The 18,753-nt window shown below is 42.4% G+C and overlaps 1 protein-coding gene across 2 annotated transcripts in view; it reads right to left on the bottom strand.

The window, feature by feature from the left end:
* The window catches only part of VEGFD (vascular endothelial growth factor D), a 41,622-nt gene that overhangs the window by 20,213 nt on the left and 2,656 nt on the right, over positions 1-18,753 (bottom strand). For both annotated transcript variants that reach the window (XM_072138455.1, XM_072138456.1), the window contains one exon: positions 12,641-12,842. In XM_072138455.1, the coding sequence (XP_071994556.1) occupies positions 12,641-12,842 (202 nt within the window). The remainder of the gene's footprint in view (positions 1-12,640; positions 12,843-18,753) is intronic.

Here is an 18,753-nt window from a genome sequence, read left to right as displayed (position 1 = left end):
TCATCTCTCTATGCCAGCATCTCATATAGTTCACCATCCTCGAGCCAGTGTGTCATTAATATCTATATTATTGCTCATTGATTCAATGTAAGGCTGGTGGGGGGGAGGAGGGGGAAATCCGGTGAAGTTCTTACACCCATAATCACATAAATCCAGCTCTTCTTGGCGAGCTGGATCGTAAGGCTCAGCTCACTAAAAAGAGACTTCTTTTCTGTCTCCTGAACGGCTTCCTATTTAATATAATATATGGAGTCTCCGTTCAGTTGCTAAAAGTGTCGGTTCTGACATAGAGGCGGAGTCAGTCCTAAAGGGGCAGAGTTAACTGAGCCATCGCTCAATGCTGAGAGCTGTCTCCCTTTGCTTACTGAAAAGAGCCGGCTCTTTGAGACTTCTTGGTCATTATAACCCATCATTAACATACTAGCATACAAATGGCTAAAGTGAAATAGTCATTATGAAATATTGGTATTTTTCTAGTATACACTATGGGGCACATTTACTTATCCAGTCCTGCGCGTTCCCCGATCCGGAGTGTCCGACGAGAATGAACTCTGCCGTGATTCACGTAGATCCGGCACCTGATTTCCTGCATGTGTCATTTACCCAATCAGGTCCGCCTTCTTCTTCTTCCCGGTGTATGTAAGTGCTTGATCTTGCGACACACATTTAAAGTTATATCCTGCGGTTTGTCCAAATCTGTCAGATCTGTGGGGCACATTTACTAAGGGTCCGAACACTGCATTTTTGTCGGGTTTTGCAATTTTTTTCCATTTTGCCCTGAATTGCCCCGGGTTTTTGGAGCACGTGATCGGATTGTGTCGCATCCGATTCGTACAAACCGCGGAATTTAAAAAGCAAATTGTGTCGCAATTGCATGCACCGGGAAGAAGAAGGTGAACTCCGCCAGACCTCAGCAGGGGAAGTGACAGATGCAGGAAATTGGACGCACGATCTATGTGAATCACGGCAGACTCGAATCCTCGTCGGATAACGCACGGCTGGGATCGCGACGGGATGGGTAAGTAAATGTGCCCCACTATGTAGATTTCAAGACTTATTCAGTCACTTGTTTAGTCACTACAAGTTAGGGCATAAATAACGGATCAGTGGGTGTCCCAGTGGTAAAACGGGGTTGAGTTGTACCCCAATTAAATTGGAGAATGTCCATGACACTGATGAAGATAGCTAAGCACACTCAGCTACGTATTTCCATTAGTGTGGCCGTATGCTCTATTTATTTGGGGTTAAATGGGCCTCTGTTCTTGTGATCCGTGGGGTTCCCACCATTGATGTCCTCACCTATCAATAAGTTAACCCCAATGCTCTGGAAAACACGACTTTTCACTTCACTTGCTGGAAAACCCCTTTAAAAGAAACAACAGGAACCTTAAAGGAAATCTACCAGTAAAATAAAACAAAATGAAACTGTGGAGTAAAACAAAAAGGAGCAAAAATATTATATAGAATTCTGCAAGTGATAACATAGCTATTTTTAGATGAACTAATGTCTGCATAGTGTTAGTGAATGGATGGGGCTTCTGTCAGCATCTTGTCCTAAAACGTCCACTGAACATCTGCAAGGTCAGAGGAACTGATAAAGTGTTCACCAAACCAGTAAATCTTGAAAACACAAGGAGACATAACCAAGCTGAAGGCTACAGAACTTCAGGTGTTAGATGACAAATATTCTTAGCTCTTTGGATGCAATGTACCCTCTTATCTTGAGGACTCTCACTTCCCATCCATTTTATTAGGTAAGAAAATACTAAATTCAACACTCATTATTTACATGGGGTAAAAAAAACTGCTGGTAACAATTACATACAGCACAATGCAACAAGTTTCTTAAAGGAGTATTCTTTTAAAACTGTTCATCTATCCTTAATAAAGGGAATCTATATCAGATTGGTTGTTGTTCAACACCTGGTACCCCTGCAATTGGATTTTAAAAGTAGTCACAGCGCTTTTACTTGTAAGCAACTCTCCTGTCTTATTTTTACACTGGAGCTGTCCATATGCTTTAAAGAGGTTTACTCATGTTTAATAGTTCTGACATATTCATGGTACATGACACAAATAAATGATAGAAGGTGGTCACACCTCTGGGACCCGCACTGTCCACTGACACCCACTCCCGCGGTGGACCAAATACAGAGGTTTTTATTGGAAAAAGACACATGTCCACCAAGTCCAACCTACAAGATGTTTTTTCCCACAACACGAGATATTTTTACTCTCCAGAAAGTCATCCAGGCCTCTCTTGAACATGTACATAGAGTCCGCCATAACAACCTCCTGCGGCAGAGAGTTCCATAGTGTCACTGCTCTTAAAATAAAAAAACCTTTGTCTATGTTGATGTGAGAATTGGCTCTCCTATAGGTGTAGAGGATGCCCCCTGTCTATGGTGATTGTAGAACTGCCTTTTCTCTAGATGTAGAGGATGCCCCCTGTCTATGGTGATGGTAGAACCTCCTCTCCTCTAGGGTAAGAGGATGTCCCTTGTCTATGGTTATGGTAGAACCACCTCTCCTCTAGGTGTAGTGGGTGCCCCCTGTCTATATGGTGATGGTAGAACCACCTCTCCTCTAGGTGTAGAATATGCCCCCTGTCTATGGTGATGGTAGAACCTCCTCTCCTCTAGGTGTAGTGGATGCCCCCTGTCTATGGTGATGGTAGAACCTCCTCTCCTCTAGGTGTAGAGGATGCCCCTGTCTATGGTGATGGTAGAACCACCTCTCCTCTAGGTGTAGAGGATGCCCCCTGTCTATGATGATGATAGAACCTCCTCTCCTCTAGGTGCAGAGGATGCCCCCTGTCTTTGGTGATGGTAGAACCTCCTCTCCTCTAGGTGTAGAGGATGTCCCCTGTCTATGGTGATGGTAGAACCGCCTCTCCTCTAGGTGTAGAGGATGCCCCCTGTCTATGGTTATGGTAGAACCGCCTCTCCTCTAGGTGTAGAGTATGCCCCCTGTCTATGGTGATGGAAGAACTGCCTCTCCTCTAAGTGTGGAGAATGTCCCCTGTCTATGGTGATGGTAGAACCGCCTCTCCTCTAGGCATAGTGGATGCCCCCTGTCTATGATGATGGTAGAACCTCCTCTCCTCTAGGTGTAGAGGATGCCCCCTGTCTATGGTGATGGTAGAACCGCCTCTCCGCTAGGTGTAGAGGATGCCCCCTGTCTATGATGATGGTAGAACCGCCTCTCCTGTAAGTGTAGAGGATGTCCCCTGTCTATGGTGACGGTAGAACCGCCTCTCCTCTAGGTGTAGAGGATGCCCCCTGTCTATGATGATGGTAGAACCGCCTCTCCTGTAGGCATAGAGGATGCCCCCTGTCTATGGTGATGGTAGAACCGCCTCTCCTCTAGGTGTAGAGGATGCCCCCTGTCTATGGTGATGGTAGAACCGCCTTTCCTCTAGGTGTAGAGGATGCCCCCAGGCTATGGTGATGGTAGAACCACCTCTCCTCTAGGTGTAGAGGATGTCCCCTGTCTATGGTGATGGTAGAACCACCTCTCCTCTAGGTGTAGAGGATGCCCCCTGTCTATGGTGATGGTAGAACCACCTCTCCTCTAGGAGTAGAGGATGCCCCCTGTCAATGGTGATGGTAGAACCACCTCTCCTCTAGGTGTAGAGGATGTCCCCTGTCTATGGTGATGGTAGAACCACCTCTCCTCTAGGTGTAGAGGATGCCCCCTGTCTATGGTGATGGTAGAACCGCCTTTCCTCTAGGTGTAGAGGATGACCCAGGCTATGGTGATGGTAGAACCGCCTCTCCTGTAGGTGTAGAGGATGTCCCCTGTCTATGGTGATGGTAGAACCGCCTTTCCTCTAGGTGTAGAGGATGCCCCAGGCTATGGTGATGGTAGAACCGCCTCTCCTCTAGGAGTAGAGGATGCCCCCTGTCTATGGTGATGGTAGAACCGCCTCTCCTCTAGGAGTAGAGGATGCCTCTTGTCCTGTCCTAGATATAAAAAGATCTTTGGAGAGGTCTTTGTACTGCCCATTGAGGTATTTGTACATTGTAATGAGGTCTCCCTTCAGCTATCTATTTTTTAAGCTTAACAACCCAAAGTTTGGTAATCTATCATTGTATTCTAGTCCCCGATTCCCCTAATAATCTTGGTCGTTCTCCTCTGCACCCGTTCCAGTGCTACTATGTCATTTTTATACACTGGTTCCTAAAACTGTACACAATATTCCATTGGTGGTCTGACCAGTGATTTGTATAATGGTAAAACTTTGTCCTTATTATGAGAATCTATTCCTTTCTTGCCTACTTAATTTAATATTCCTCGTTAGCAGCTGCTTGGCTCTGGTCACTAAAATTAAGTTTACCATCCACCAATACCCCCAAACATTTACTGCTGCAGTTCTACCAAGTATTTTGTGTTTATAACAAAATGGTACATTTATCTATATTGAACTTTATTAGCCATTTGTCTGCCCAATCCTCCAACTTCCACAAATGTAATATTATACTATCTTGCTCTGTATTAATTACTTAACAGAGCTTAGTATCATCTGCATATATTGAAATTTTACTGTGTAAACCCTCTATGAGCTCACTAATAAAAGTATTATATACTTATTATATACAATACTGACTGTGGCACTCCACTGGTAATTTTGACTTGATTCCCATCTGAGAATGTGCCATTAATAACAATCCTCTAATTTCTATTACTAAGTTAATTTCTAAACCAAATACACAGATTTTCACCTAGTCCCAGCATATTCCAGGAACGCATCTCTAACAAACCCATCAAATATTTTCCCCACAACCAAAGTTAAACTAAAATAGCTGAGCATATAGACTTGTCACATAAAAGAGGTTCTGTGGACCCCCTCTTGATATAGATGCCAAATCATGTGGACATGTCATTAATATTAAAAATATGAATGCTTGCTTGGATGACAGCTATTCCTCCAGACCTGTGCCTTACACGTGCATTCTCAGTTGTGCAGAGCATGCATTCATTAGCCCTTGAGAACAAATGAAGCTTAACATGTCACACATTTCTTTTCCTTGACATATTAAGGTCAGAATACTACCCCCACCAGTTATTACAGTGTATAATCTAACTGATCGTTTAATCTGTATAAAGAGCACTATTCTGTATTATAGAGGTTGGCCAATCTTTTACATAAATTTCCCATGTATGTGCCTTTACAGCCTTAATAATAATCTGTGAATGTTCATCAATTGATTCATCATCCCTGATGCTTCCTTTAGTGCTATCTGTAAACCCCTTGTGGATCTTTGTTTACATGTCTGTGCACTGATAAATAGCAGGAGATTATGATTTATCCTGCTCCCTCCCTCTCTCCTTTCCCTGTGTCTGCCAGTCAGACGGACAAAAAGCGACACAGTGGAGCTCGCCATTAGGAACAACTGAAGGAGCGAGAAACAGGAACTTGTGTAAATATGCAGAGGGCAGCATGGCGGGAACAGGGAAAGGCTGAAGCCCTCAAAGGAGACAAAGACACAGGTACATAAGACATGCAGGAACATTTTTAATGGAACAGATAAGTAGACAACCTTTTTAACATCTCCCTGATAGTGATGGGAAGTCCGGCTCTTCTTAGTGAGCTGGATCATTAGGCCCTGCTCACTAAGAAGAGGCGGCTCTTCTGGCTCCTGAACGGCTCCCTATTACTGTATAATAGGGAGCTGCAGGCCAGTCAGTCACCGCACATCACACCACTTTTAACCCGATTTTATTGGGTAAAGGGGGTGTGGTGAGCCGATTAGGGGCAGAGTTGAGTGAGGCATCTGCTCCCTGTATGGAGCCGACTCCCGTCGTTCACGTGGAAGATCCGGCTCTTAGAGCCGGTTTGTTCACAAACGTCACATCACTACTCCCTGACTTTCATACTTCCCCCAGGGTTCTCTGCTCATAACAGATGATGTCTCGACTGTACTATCTGCAGTCAGCATCGTTCCCATGGCCGTGTAGATCACACACACATTGCCGTTCTCACGCTGTTAAGAGACCATTAGTGGTTCCCATCCAAGACATGATCTGAGCTAGATTCATTTACTTTTTGGTAGCTATGTCAGCCATCACAGAACACCACTTATCAATGGGAAGACATTCATCCAGGCAGATCATTAACATTTCCTTTTCCTGTGACTTTCTCCAAATAAAACTAATCTGCATGAAAAGATATGTCTTCTTATGTCATCCACTGCAGACAGGCTATGTAAGGGAATGACATTACATGGGAATCGCTTTATACAATTTCACATTCTAACATCCAAAGGGGGAACAGCCTTTTAATGGTTATACATAGCGTAAAAGAACATAAGACCTTATATAAATATACTGTATATAATAATAGGGACGTAGTGACCCAATGGTCGGACACCCACAGCTCAAGAGAATAGGGATCCAATACACCCAAATGGATGGGATGGCAGAGTGTCAGTGCGACCACCTATTCAATTCATTTTGTGGTACAACTGACCAAAGTTCTCATGATATCTGGGGGTCCCACCACTTGGACCCCCACCAATTAGTAAGCTATTCCCTATCTATTGGACAATCCCTTTAAGTTCTATGCCGGCATATGACATATGACATCCAATTTAGTATATTGTAAATTTGTCCAGAGAATATTCATTTGGTGGAGCAGGGTGACTGGCTGGACTGAGGCACCATAATAAATATTTAATGGAGTGCTGTTTAGGAGCCAGAAGAGCCGGCTCTTCTTAGAGGCATCTGTACAATGTTCTGTGAACCCTTCCTCCTTCAGCAGGACCCGACAGGCAGGAAGTGGAGGGAAGATGAATTGAGTGACCCTCAGAGCTTCCTCTGTGAGTTCTGCTTTCCCTTCTCCTGCTCCGCAGGAGTTTGTGATGATGAATCTGCCTGAAGCTGCTGTCATACAGGCAGGCATATTCTGTAACTAGGTCTGCATCCTGGATGGCGATGGGCCCCTCAGAATCCAGGGGCCCCGGGCGATGTCCCATGAAGCCCTAATGAAGATCCGCCATTGTTGATGACCTTTATTATCATAGGTTAACTATATTATAAACCTGTAAAGCTCATTATTATTATTTTTTATGATATGGGGTAATATAAAGTAGCTATAAAGTAGTCAATATACTTAATTTAATAGTAACTCTCACTTTCAGCTCTCAGGGGTGTTACTTGTCCTGCCAAAATGCATCTTGCACCAGATCTTGGAACACTTTACACCAAGATCAAGTTGCAACCACAATTATGCATCTGGCCCCTTGTATGAAATGTGGACATACAAATACTTGGATGTGAGTATTTTCATTTTGACTAACATTTGGTCTGTATAATGAGAAAAATAAAATATATATGAATGTAATATGTGGTATTGTCCTGTAGTGGGGATCTAAGATTCCCCAGCTGGTCCATATTGATTGATATTGTGGTTAGGCTTTATAGAGATTATTGATGATTGTTATCTTGGATCAGTCTGAAAACGGGTTGTGGCATCCTCAGTAGGTGCAGTATGAACCAATGCTGGGCATCTAGAAAGGGGTTTTCCCACGAATCAAAGTTAGGCCCTATCCACAGGATAAAGCCCAACTTCCTGATCGGTGGGGGTCTCAGTGATGAGACCCCCACAGATCACGAGAACAAGGGGTCCGATGGGGTCCCAGTTACCTCAGTCAGACCCCTCGTCACTCGTCATGGAGCAGGAAGCCACACATGACCGTTGTGCTCCATACATCTCAATGGAGCTGACGGAAGTGGCCGAGTGCGGAGCTCGGTAATCACTGAGACCCCCACTGATCAGTAAGTTAACTTTGATTCATGGGAAAACCCCTTTAACAGGCTGTTTCAAAAACCCATATATAACTGGACAATCCTTGTTTCTTTAAAAGGGATTTTCAAATTAAAAAGAACCTTTCACCAGGTTTTACCCCACTAAACTACTAGCCCCCTCAGGAGGGGTATCAAACATACTTTCTACTATTCCATCTTTTATGTGAATTGTCATACATATTCCTATTAAAATTTCCCCCAAAGTCTATCAAATATGACTCTTCTGACATGAAATGAGTCAAGTTTAGTGGTTGCAGGTCATTATAGATGTCCCTATCTTCTTTTCTATAACACCTAGAAACATGCTTATTAAGGATAAGAATCTTTATAAAGGTTACATCAGGCTTATGATTCTTTGAGCTACAGACCTGGATAGGCAGGAACTGGATCTTTATCGGTTGCTTGCATTTACAAATATGTATTTCGCTGTCTGTATCTAGCTGTATCTATTTTGCTGTCAGTTTCTCCAGTTCTATAGCTCACAAATCCATAAGTCTGATGTGATCTGCGAGATTATATCCGTATCTTAAATATGGCATAAAATAATGTTTCTATTAACCATAGAACTGAAGATAGAGGCTTCTGAATGGACCCCTGCAACCATTAAACTTGACTCATTTCATGTTAAAATTAGGTGAGAAGAGTCAAATTTGCTTAACTGGAGGATATATTTATACTAAAGTATAGTAAGTAAATAGGCAAGATTTCACATAAAAGAGGGGATTCTAAAAAAAAAGGACATTTCACCCCCTACCTGAGAGTGCTAGTAGTTTAAAGGGGTAAAATCTGGTGACAGGTCCTCATAAAGCCCACATATACTATAACTAATGTAAGTGATGTTTGTCTATCGGTGGTAGGAAAGAAGAAAGCTTCACGTTTCCTAATGCACCCTAGGAGAACTAAAACATACTTTTCCCCAAAGATAAGAATAATTTTCTGTCACAACCTGCGTCTTGGCTCAGTCTTCTAAATACCTAACAAATATACCAAAGATAACTTATTCTACATCTTGGGATAATCTGCTGATTATTTGTCTTGAACAAGGATGGTTCTGGCTTGCACCCCCTCTTGGCATACAAAAGGGTTCATCCGGTGCTCTGATGATGGATCTGGGCAGATGTTTGGTCACATCTTGGATCAAGAGCATGACTTATCTCTATCTTTCCTTACCTGAAATAATATGAAGAGAACAGTATGTTCCTCAGAAGAGTGCACCCCAATAGCTGTAGTCACCCATTGTTCAAAGGATTCTTTCAGCTGGCATTGTCATCTCCGATTACATGCGAGTTACACGATCACAAGCCATCAGGAGATATGGTGTTCTCCCTCTGTGGACAGTATATGCAGTACTAGATCAGAATACCTGTTGTATACTCCAAAAGTTGGCGCCCTCAGTAGGTACGGTACAAGCCGATCCTGAGATATAGACCCAAGGGAGTTGTTTTCTCAGATAATATGTGAGTTACGAGATTAGAATCCATCAGGAGATACAGTGGTTTCCCTACCTAGACAACACTAACTCAGAATACCTTTGTTGTATACTCCAACACTTACCACCATCAGTAAGTAAGGTATGAACCGATGCTGGGGATACAGACATAAAGGAGTTGTTATCTCAGATTATATGTGAGCCACATGATTACAATACATTAGGAGATATGGTGGTCTCCCTCTGTGGACAGTAAGAGCCGTACTAGATCAGAATAGCTCTGTTGTATACTCCAGCACTTGGTATCCTCAGTAGGTAAAGTACGAAACAATGCTGAGGATCTAGACAGAAGTTCAGTCTTTAACTGGCTGTGTCGAAGACCAATGTCCAACTGGACAATCCTTGTTTTTTAAAAGCAGAATATCCAAAACTAGACCTATGCCCAGGAGAGTAATCACAGTGGTAGCAGCCATAGCAGCTAATATGGGGTCCGCAGTATCAGGGGGCCCTGTCATCAAACCTGACACACTAAAGAGTGGATGATGTGCACTATTATATACATATTCAACATAAGAAGAACACCCAAGGGTGAAATGTACAGCTCACCCAAAAGGAGACAATCCCAGCTCCCCTGGTCTCGGCCTCAGTGCAGACTACCACATCCACGCCAAAGGATCCATGCAATGCAAAAGGTAAGCAAAAGGTTCGGTACTTGGAAGAAGCCACCAGGATAAATAAAATGTAGTTTCTCTTTATTTCAGTCTCAGTAACATAACAGCTTTAGTGCATACGATCAACGCTTTTAGACGCAGCACGTCTTAGTCAAGACGCGATGTGTCAAAACGCATTGATCATATGCACTAAAGCCGTTACGTTCCTGAGACTAAAATAAAGAGAAACTACATTTTATTTATCTAGGTGGCTTCTTCCAAGTACCAAACCTTTTGCTTACCTTTTGCATTATATACATATTATGCTGCACATTGTAAAGTATAATATGTATATACCATATATAATTGTGTATAAGCTAAGTTTTTCAGCACAAAATATATGCTGAAAAACTTCACCTCGGCTTATACACGAGTCAATAAAAAAAATGAACTTACGTACTCACTCTCCAGTGCCCTGATGCTCCACGCAGCTCCTGGCGGCTCATCTTCAATCTTCTCTATGCTGTAGTAGCGGGCAGAGACGTGTCCATGGGATCTGCTGGTCAACGCACACTATGATGACGGCAGATCATGTGGACACGTCTCTGCCCGCTACTACAGCATAGAGAAGATAGAAGATGAGCTGCTTCGAGCATTGGGGTGCCGGAGGGTGAGTATGTAAGTTTATTTTTTTATGTGCTGGGCAAACTACGGGCGGGCTGGCTGTATACTACATGGGACTGGCTGTATACTACATGGGGGCAGGCTGGCTGTATACTACATGGAACTGGCTGTATACTACATGGGGGCAGGCTGGGCTGTACACTACTTGGGGGCAGGCTGGCTGTATACTACATGGGGACAGGCTGGCTGTATACTACATGGGGGCTGGCAGGCTGTATACTACATGGGGGCAGGCTGGCTGTATACTACATGGGGCTGGCTGGCTGTATACTACTGGGGACAGGCTGGCTGTATACTACATGGGGGCAGGCTGGCTGTATACTACTGGGGGCAGGCTGGGTATATACTACTGGGGCAGGCTGGCTATATACTACTGGGGGCAGGCTGGCTGTATACTACTAGGGACTGGCAGGCTGTATACTACTAGGGGCTGGCTGTATACTACATGGGGGCAGGCTGGCTGTATACTACATGGAGGCAGGCTGGATGTATACTACATGGGGACAGGCTGGCTTTATACTACATGGGGGCTGGATGGCTGTATACTAAATAGGGGATGGCTGTATACTACATGGGGCTGGCTATATACTACAAGGGGCTGGCTGTATAGTGCATGGGGGCTGGATGTATAATACTGGGGGCTGGCTGTATACTACTGGGGGGGATGCTGGCTGTATACTGCATGGGGCTGGCTGTTTACTACTGGGAGCTGACTGACTATATACTACTGGGAGCTGACTGGCTATATACTACTGGGGGCTGGCTGGCTATATACTACTGGGGGCTGGCTATATACTAAAAGGGGCTTGCTGGCTATATAATGGAGGCTGTGACCAAAGCATTTCCCACCCTCGGCATTTCTATACGGCACTGTATGCTCATGCTCTATATGTGTGTGCAGAGTGTATAAATGTGTGATTGTAATTGTGAGTATTACAAATATGTATGTTTATTAAGTGGGAAGGGGGGTCCATTCAGAAGTCTGCTATGGGGTCCTGCCACTCCTCATTACATCCATGCTTATGCCCCTTGTTTAACTGCAGCTCATTATGTCCACCTTCCGTTTCTGTTACGTTCTCCTAAAACGAAGAATGTAACAGAAAGACCTGACACAAGTGTTGACGGGGCCTAAGACACACAGAAGCTTGTATATGACAGGTCTTCATAGCCACTGTTAGCAGTTTGAGCCATGGCAAACTACACATAGTACTAGGTAGTCACTGTCGCTAAGCTGTAGTCACAGATCATAGTTCTACACTAAAAGAGATGCTGTAAAAGAAGCTTTAGAACAAAAATCAAAGGAAAATTGGGTGGTTCTTTAAAGAGAACCCATCATGCAAAATAACCCCCTAATCTAAATAGATTTTCATAAACTGCCATTAGAAAGCATTGCCTCTATCCCTTCATTGTGCCTCTACATGCCTGTAAACTTAAGCAATGAGGTCCTAAAGCTGTATGCAAATGACCTGTGAAATGTCCAATGAGTCATTAGCATATTCAAGCTGTCCAGTTTATTCATGAGTGGGAGGTACAGCCACACCCCCAGTGCATGACTGACAGCCTGTATAATGATGTAATGGCTCCTCCATGTGCTTCCTGGTGCTGGCGCCCCCTGCAGCCTGTGTTTGTATAGGAGAGATACAACCGCTCCAGGCAGCCATGTTATAGCAGAACATGTCAGGTACATGTGTAGCTGATGTCTGTGTCTCTTACATGTGTATTAGGAGGACAGAGCATGTCAGTAGATAAAGCACACACACTAGCAATGCTTTACTATACATTACACACAGACATGAGCAGGGGGAGGAGAGGGGAGGGGTAACAGGGGTGACATCACTGCCTCTGACCATGTAACCAGACTCATTTACATAATAAAGAATACATGATTTTACAATGATTAATGTATGAAATAACTAGATAAAGGCTGGGATGGGATCCTTGTGAGCTTCTCCAACAGGTAGAGGTGACAGAAATGGTGACACAGACCTGATGACAGGTTTCCTTTAAACATTAGTATAGTATTAGTTTACCCTGCTATTAGTAATATGTAATATACTGTATAATGTACCTTTAAGTATTTCAATGTCATAGAATGCTGCAGCAAATCTGGTTGAACGGTGGGGCCCTGACCTGGTGTCAGAGCTAATGTAGGACTTGAGCTTTGACCGACATCTCCACAACTTCAATTCTCTGGGATGGGTGATACGTAGAAGCTCTTCAAGGTTTGAAGCCGATCTGATCCTCTGTTCTAACTCGCTTGGTGACACTCCCTGCAGAGAACAACAGGGTTAACTTCAGTTATTAGTCCTCAAAAGTAGTGATCAGCATTCAATGAAGTCCTGCTACACTTACTGAATCACAACATTCCAAATGTTACATGTTATTTAACGGAGGATTCTTTCCATCAATCCCTTTTTCATAGCATACTTCCAGGAAGACATTCCAAAATATACAGGGCATCTGGTCCACTTTAAAATTCTGCAGAGTCCAATGCCCTCCTTGTAAAAACATGCATACTGATAAATAACAGAAAAAGTCTACCACTAAAGGTAAGTCAGTTGTAATGTGATGCATTGTATATAACGTTGTATGAACCCAGTAAAGAAAAGGCAGGATACACATGTATAAGGACACTTTTACACAATTTGATGCAGTTTTCGCAAGTTTTTTTTTAGAAAGACGTGGATTAAAGAAAATAAGAATTAGAATTGTTCCTTTACTGTATACCCCATAAACCTCTACTTTACAATAAAATTTAGACGTTAGTTTTAAAAACTATACTACAAAATACTGCAATAATAGCCTACAAAACTGAGAAATGTTATTGCAGAACACAAAGGTAAAAGACGCTTTGGGGATGGCGACCTCTGCTGAACATGAGTACTTTGCGTTTTATCCACAATCCCTTTGTTTCTGACTGGTTGGAGCTTTGGGCTGTACATGTATAATAGTTTACTTGTATAGATTGTGATTTATGTAGAAAACTGATAAAAGCTAATGAACATCATAACTTTAGATCCTTGTCTATGATGGTCAAACATGGCTTTTCCCAGAGTGAATTTGGTGGTTTATGAAGTTGTACCCACAGTACCAGGCCAGTTTCTATTTGAAAGTGGTTTCCTTTATAAAGCAAGCTATTAAATTAAAGGGGTTTTCCATATAATTGCTATTGATTGAACCAGCCTTCAATTGAGTAGGGATCTGACATTCCCAGAAATTGGAAACCAGGTGATCCAGTCAGTTGATCATCAGGCTCCACTTGTCATATACAGGCAGTCCCCGGGTTACATACAAGATAGGGTCTGTAGGTTTGTTCTTAAGTTGAGTTTGTATGTAAGTCGGAACTGTATACTTTATTATTGTAACCCTGGTCAAAATTTTTTTGGTCTCTGTGACAATTGGATTTTAAAAATGTTGGGTTGTCATAAGAACCAGGATTAACAATAAATATTAATTACAGACACATTTGATAACTGTTATAGCTGTTTATTGTAGCCTAGGACTAAAGTACAGCAAATTACTAAAATCCAGAGGTCCGTTTGTAACTAGGGGTCGTATGTAAGTCAGGTGTTCTTAAGTAGGGGACCGTCTGTAATTTTATGCGCGCCCTGGGGCTATGCCAGCCCTGTTCTGAGAGGCGGTGAGATTTGAAAAGAGCCAATGACATCACCGGCTCTCAGAACGCAGCTGGCATTATATTACAGTGGAGCCTGATGGTGCTCTGCAGAGCACCAAAAGCTAATTTGCATATTTTAGTAACTTATCTTTTACAGAAATGCGGCCATGCAAAGATATAATAAATGAAGCTTGGGACAGACAAGGAGAGGACGGGTGAGGTCGGTAATAGTCATCTACCATCAGGTAATCTGATGGTAGATGTCCTTAAAGGTAGGGGAACTTTATGTACTTTATCTACCATCAAAAGATGTTGGAAGGTTGTTGTCAAATGAATAGATCACACAGTGTAATCATTTAAAGGAGCCGTCCACATTGTAATAGTTTTTAATATTTTATGGTAAATATGTACAAAATCTCTGGTTGACAGCATTTTGTTGATAAAGTTAAATTTTAACTTATATATCCATTAAAAATGTTGCTTCTATTAATTATATCAGAAATCACACCCTATGTTCTAAATAATTATTATTGAGGAATTATTATTGACCTTTTATTTTCAGTTTATTATTAGAATGCATCCTGTAATTCATCAAACAGTGGGGCAGGGTTACCAATAGTGTGTACAAGTTAGACTAAAAGTTAGACTAAACATTCTTAAATTTAGACACATTTATAGTCCAGCATTAGCTTCATTTAGTGCAGTTTTAAAGCTGTTCTGTAGGTGAATGGACTGGATGGACAGAAAATGACAGTGAGCCCCAAGGCCAAAAACGCTTCCCAGTTGTTCTACCTATTGGCACAGCCTACCCTAAGCGGTAGGTGACAACTGGTCAACGTTCTCTTTCTGCTACAAAGCTTAAATATAGAGACAAAGACAAAACAATACAAACACTTAAAGAGTAGTCAACAATATATGGGTCAGAACCAAGAGGACAATGCAGTACAGAATGGGTGGCCATAATGATAGTCAGGAAACAGACAAAGGATCAAAGAATCCAAAACAGAGAAGTCAAGATAAAGACTATCTACTTCAAATTAAGAACAGCAAGCAAGGCAGAAATGTTTTCAAATGTTTTATGAGACTGGACCAGTTCTCTGACATCCAAGCAGGGCAGAAATGTGAGTGGAGGGAGAATCCATTTATCACAGCTGACTTAACTGTTTACATGCCAGAGCAACTCCACAGGAAACAGACGATTGTGGTGAAAATCCATCAGGAAAGTAGTAAAACAGTGTTCAGTCTAGCAAAGACAGAAAGAAGCAAAATGACACTTATCAGCATTTCCTCAGACATACTTTACTGATGGGTGGCAGCTGTCTCAGGTGTCTCAGGCAAAGAGCAATTTGGAAAAAGCTTCTTATAGGGGGGGGGGGGGGTACTTAACACTCTGGAACCCAACCAATGAGAGATGGTGTCTTTTATTACCAGGGGCTACTGGGTAATGATGTGGCAAAATGCATGAGTTCACAAAGCAATGGCATAATGATCCCCGGGGGTTCACTGATTCATCAAAATAAGCAAGTATAAAAAACAGCACATGATGCTTCAAAATACATGTTCCAGTACCAGTGACCATCTCCCTATCCCTCTCAGTTCATATCAATATGAGTGGACAGACGTTCTGGAACATATTGAGAAACACAATAGACCCTCTACACTTGTGTAGCATTCTGCATTGTCATTTATTGTAATTAATAATTCCTTTATACAGCGCACACAGATTATGCAGCGCTGCACAGAACTTGTCAGATCAATCCCTGTCCCCATGGGGCTCACAATCTAATCAACCTACCAGTATATTTTGGAGTGTGGGAGGAAACCAGAGGACCCGGAGGAAACCCACACAAACACGGAGAAAACATACAGACTCTTTGCAGATGTTGACCCTGGGACTTGAACCCAGGACCCCAGCGCTGCAAGGCTGTAATGCTAACCACTAAGCCAATTGGTATCTCTTGCCAAGCTGTTTCCTATTAATAAAAGTGAATTATTCCACTGAGAATATACAGGTCTTTTCATTGTACATTGAGGGAGATTTATCAGGAGCGCCCAAGAGCAAAACTGCTCTAGTTGGACGCGGCGATACCTAACATGTTTGTGATTTAAATTTTTAGAGGATTTTAACCTTAGACAGTGTGATCATTCCTACCTTATGCTACAATAAAAGTTAGCAGATTGTAGCCCATCTGCAGGCAGCATGTTATAGAGCAAGAGGAGCTGAGCAGATTTTACACAGCGTCTTACATGCCAACAGCATAATATAAAGCAGGAGGAGCTGATCCGATTTTTAACAGTGTCCTATCTCCGGGCAGTGTACTAAAGAACAGAAGAAGCTGAGAAGATTGTACATAGTGTCCTATCTGTAAGTTGCATTTTATCGAACAGGAGAAGCTGAGCAGAATGTACATAGTGTCCTATCTGCAGGCAGCATGTTATAGAGCAGGAGTTGCAGAGCAGATTGTACATAGTGTCCTATCTGCAGGCAGCATGGTTTGACATGGTGTCTTATTTGCAGGCAGCATATTATAGAGCAGGGGGAACTGAGCAGATTTTACATAGTTTCCTATCTGCAGGCAGCATGTTATAGAGCAGCAGGAACTGAGCGCATTGACACAAATATAACTGATCAGGTTTCTAATGGACAATTAGATCAAATTGTTTGATTTTATTGTGTACAGAACATAAAGAGAATAATATCCCTGCACATTGCTGTGATGGTCTCACATACTTACATTAGCATCTATAATGTGCATTGTAGGTAGAGTTTCTCTTTCTTTGTTTGCCGTGAATAGTATCATGTCCAGAACATCCAAAAAAGGCCTCATCATCCAAAACGATGATGAGGCACAAATGTTTTCGATTATCTCGCCCATTATCTTGTAATGTGAGGGGTGATTTCAGATACATGTCTGGAATGTCTACTATTGCAGATGTTGTGTGGATTGCAGCACAGCCTGACCAATAAAACCGCACATTTCACTTGTCTAAAAGACTTGTAAAGTCTTGAAAGGTCATAGACAAAATAGTGGACGCATGCTGAGGTTGTACAAACCGCTACTGATACTGAATGGCGTAATAGCTGACTGTATACTTTTATCTAGTGGTACACATAAGGCTTCATATGTCGATGATGATTTTTTTTCCCCAAAAGTAATATACGGCATTGCCTCAAAAGATAAACTGGAGGTGAATTTCAATGTAAACTATAGTATAAAATGTAAGCCTAATACTAGGGATGAATCTACGGCAGCCCCTCAATCCCATTCACTAGTTATATGATTTTAGTAAGTCGGTTCTCCATGCGGTGTCTCACACCCATATTGGCATTGGGTATTGAGACACTATTTTTAGGTGTCTAGTCCTACTTTATAGCAGTTGATTGCGCCCATGATGCTGTCCCCCATCTTGCTGCAGTTGGTGCTGCCTGAGGCAAGAGACTCAACCCGCCTCATGAATATTGCACCCCTGCCCAATGCACATTCAGGGGTTTCTGAAGAAGCCAAACACACTGGCAATACGCATGGGGTAGGGTGTTGTTTGTGGGGTCTCCCCTTATCTCTTGGACCTTGTGTATTGGTATATTTGTTAGTATATCTGTGTTCCTATGCAATTATTCTATAATACTCAGGGACTGGTAGCGCTTGTTTTGTTATATATAACTGCATCTTGTTGTTTATACAATGTATTGGTATTTATCTTGTATGTATTGGATCCTTGAGATATTACTCTGGGAAGGGAAACCCATGTATGGCAGATGAGTCTTATCATGGACCATGGTCACAACCTTTTTATTTTCATACATGTATTTTAAAGTGTTTGTTGTGTTGCTATGAATTTAAAGGAAATCAAACACTTAAAAAAACAAAAAAAAATGCTCAATCGACTCACTCCTGCTGCCCTATATCTTGATCCCGGGCAGTGTCCTTCGCTAATCTTGACACACCGGGAAAACCTAGAAAAGAAACTTATAATTGGCAGCACGGAACGCTAGGTGTCTGGCGCTCCGAGCTGCTAAATATGTGTGCACCACGCGAGAGGAGTGCATAATTAGCAGCACGGAGTGCCGGATATCTTGTCCCTGTGCTCGGTCCTGCTAATTATAACTTTCTTTTCTAGGTGATCCAGACATGTCAAGATTAGCAAAGAACAGCGCCGGAATCAAGATGAAGAGGTGAGTATCTTTAGCTGCTCTTTTTAAGTGGTTGATTTCCTTTAAGTCTATTGGGTGTGCAGAGTGCTACTGTGTCCTTGTTCTTGATTAAATTGACTAAATTGTAGGACTACTTTGCACCCCTGCTTTGTGCTCACTTTGCGATTCTTTCACTGCTTCTACACCACAAAATTGGCATAGAAGCAGCGATAAATCATCCCCTTGGTGAGGTTGTTGATAGGGAAAGACGAGTAAATCGTTACCTCTGGAGGAATTTAATTCACCTGAGAACAAAAAGATCTGGATTACAATTCCTTCTTTTATGAGAGGAGAATCGGTAGAACTCGATGGACGATGGGTGGCTGCTCCCACTGCAATCGGTGGGTTTTATTCAGCATTAATCAGATATTTA

Source organism: Engystomops pustulosus, chromosome 2 (assembly GCF_040894005.1).
Source record: "Engystomops pustulosus chromosome 2, aEngPut4.maternal, whole genome shotgun sequence".
In the NCBI taxonomy this organism is placed as follows: Eukaryota; Metazoa; Chordata; class Amphibia; order Anura; family Leptodactylidae; genus Engystomops; species Engystomops pustulosus.
This window is presented reverse-complemented; position numbering and strand designations above follow the sequence as displayed.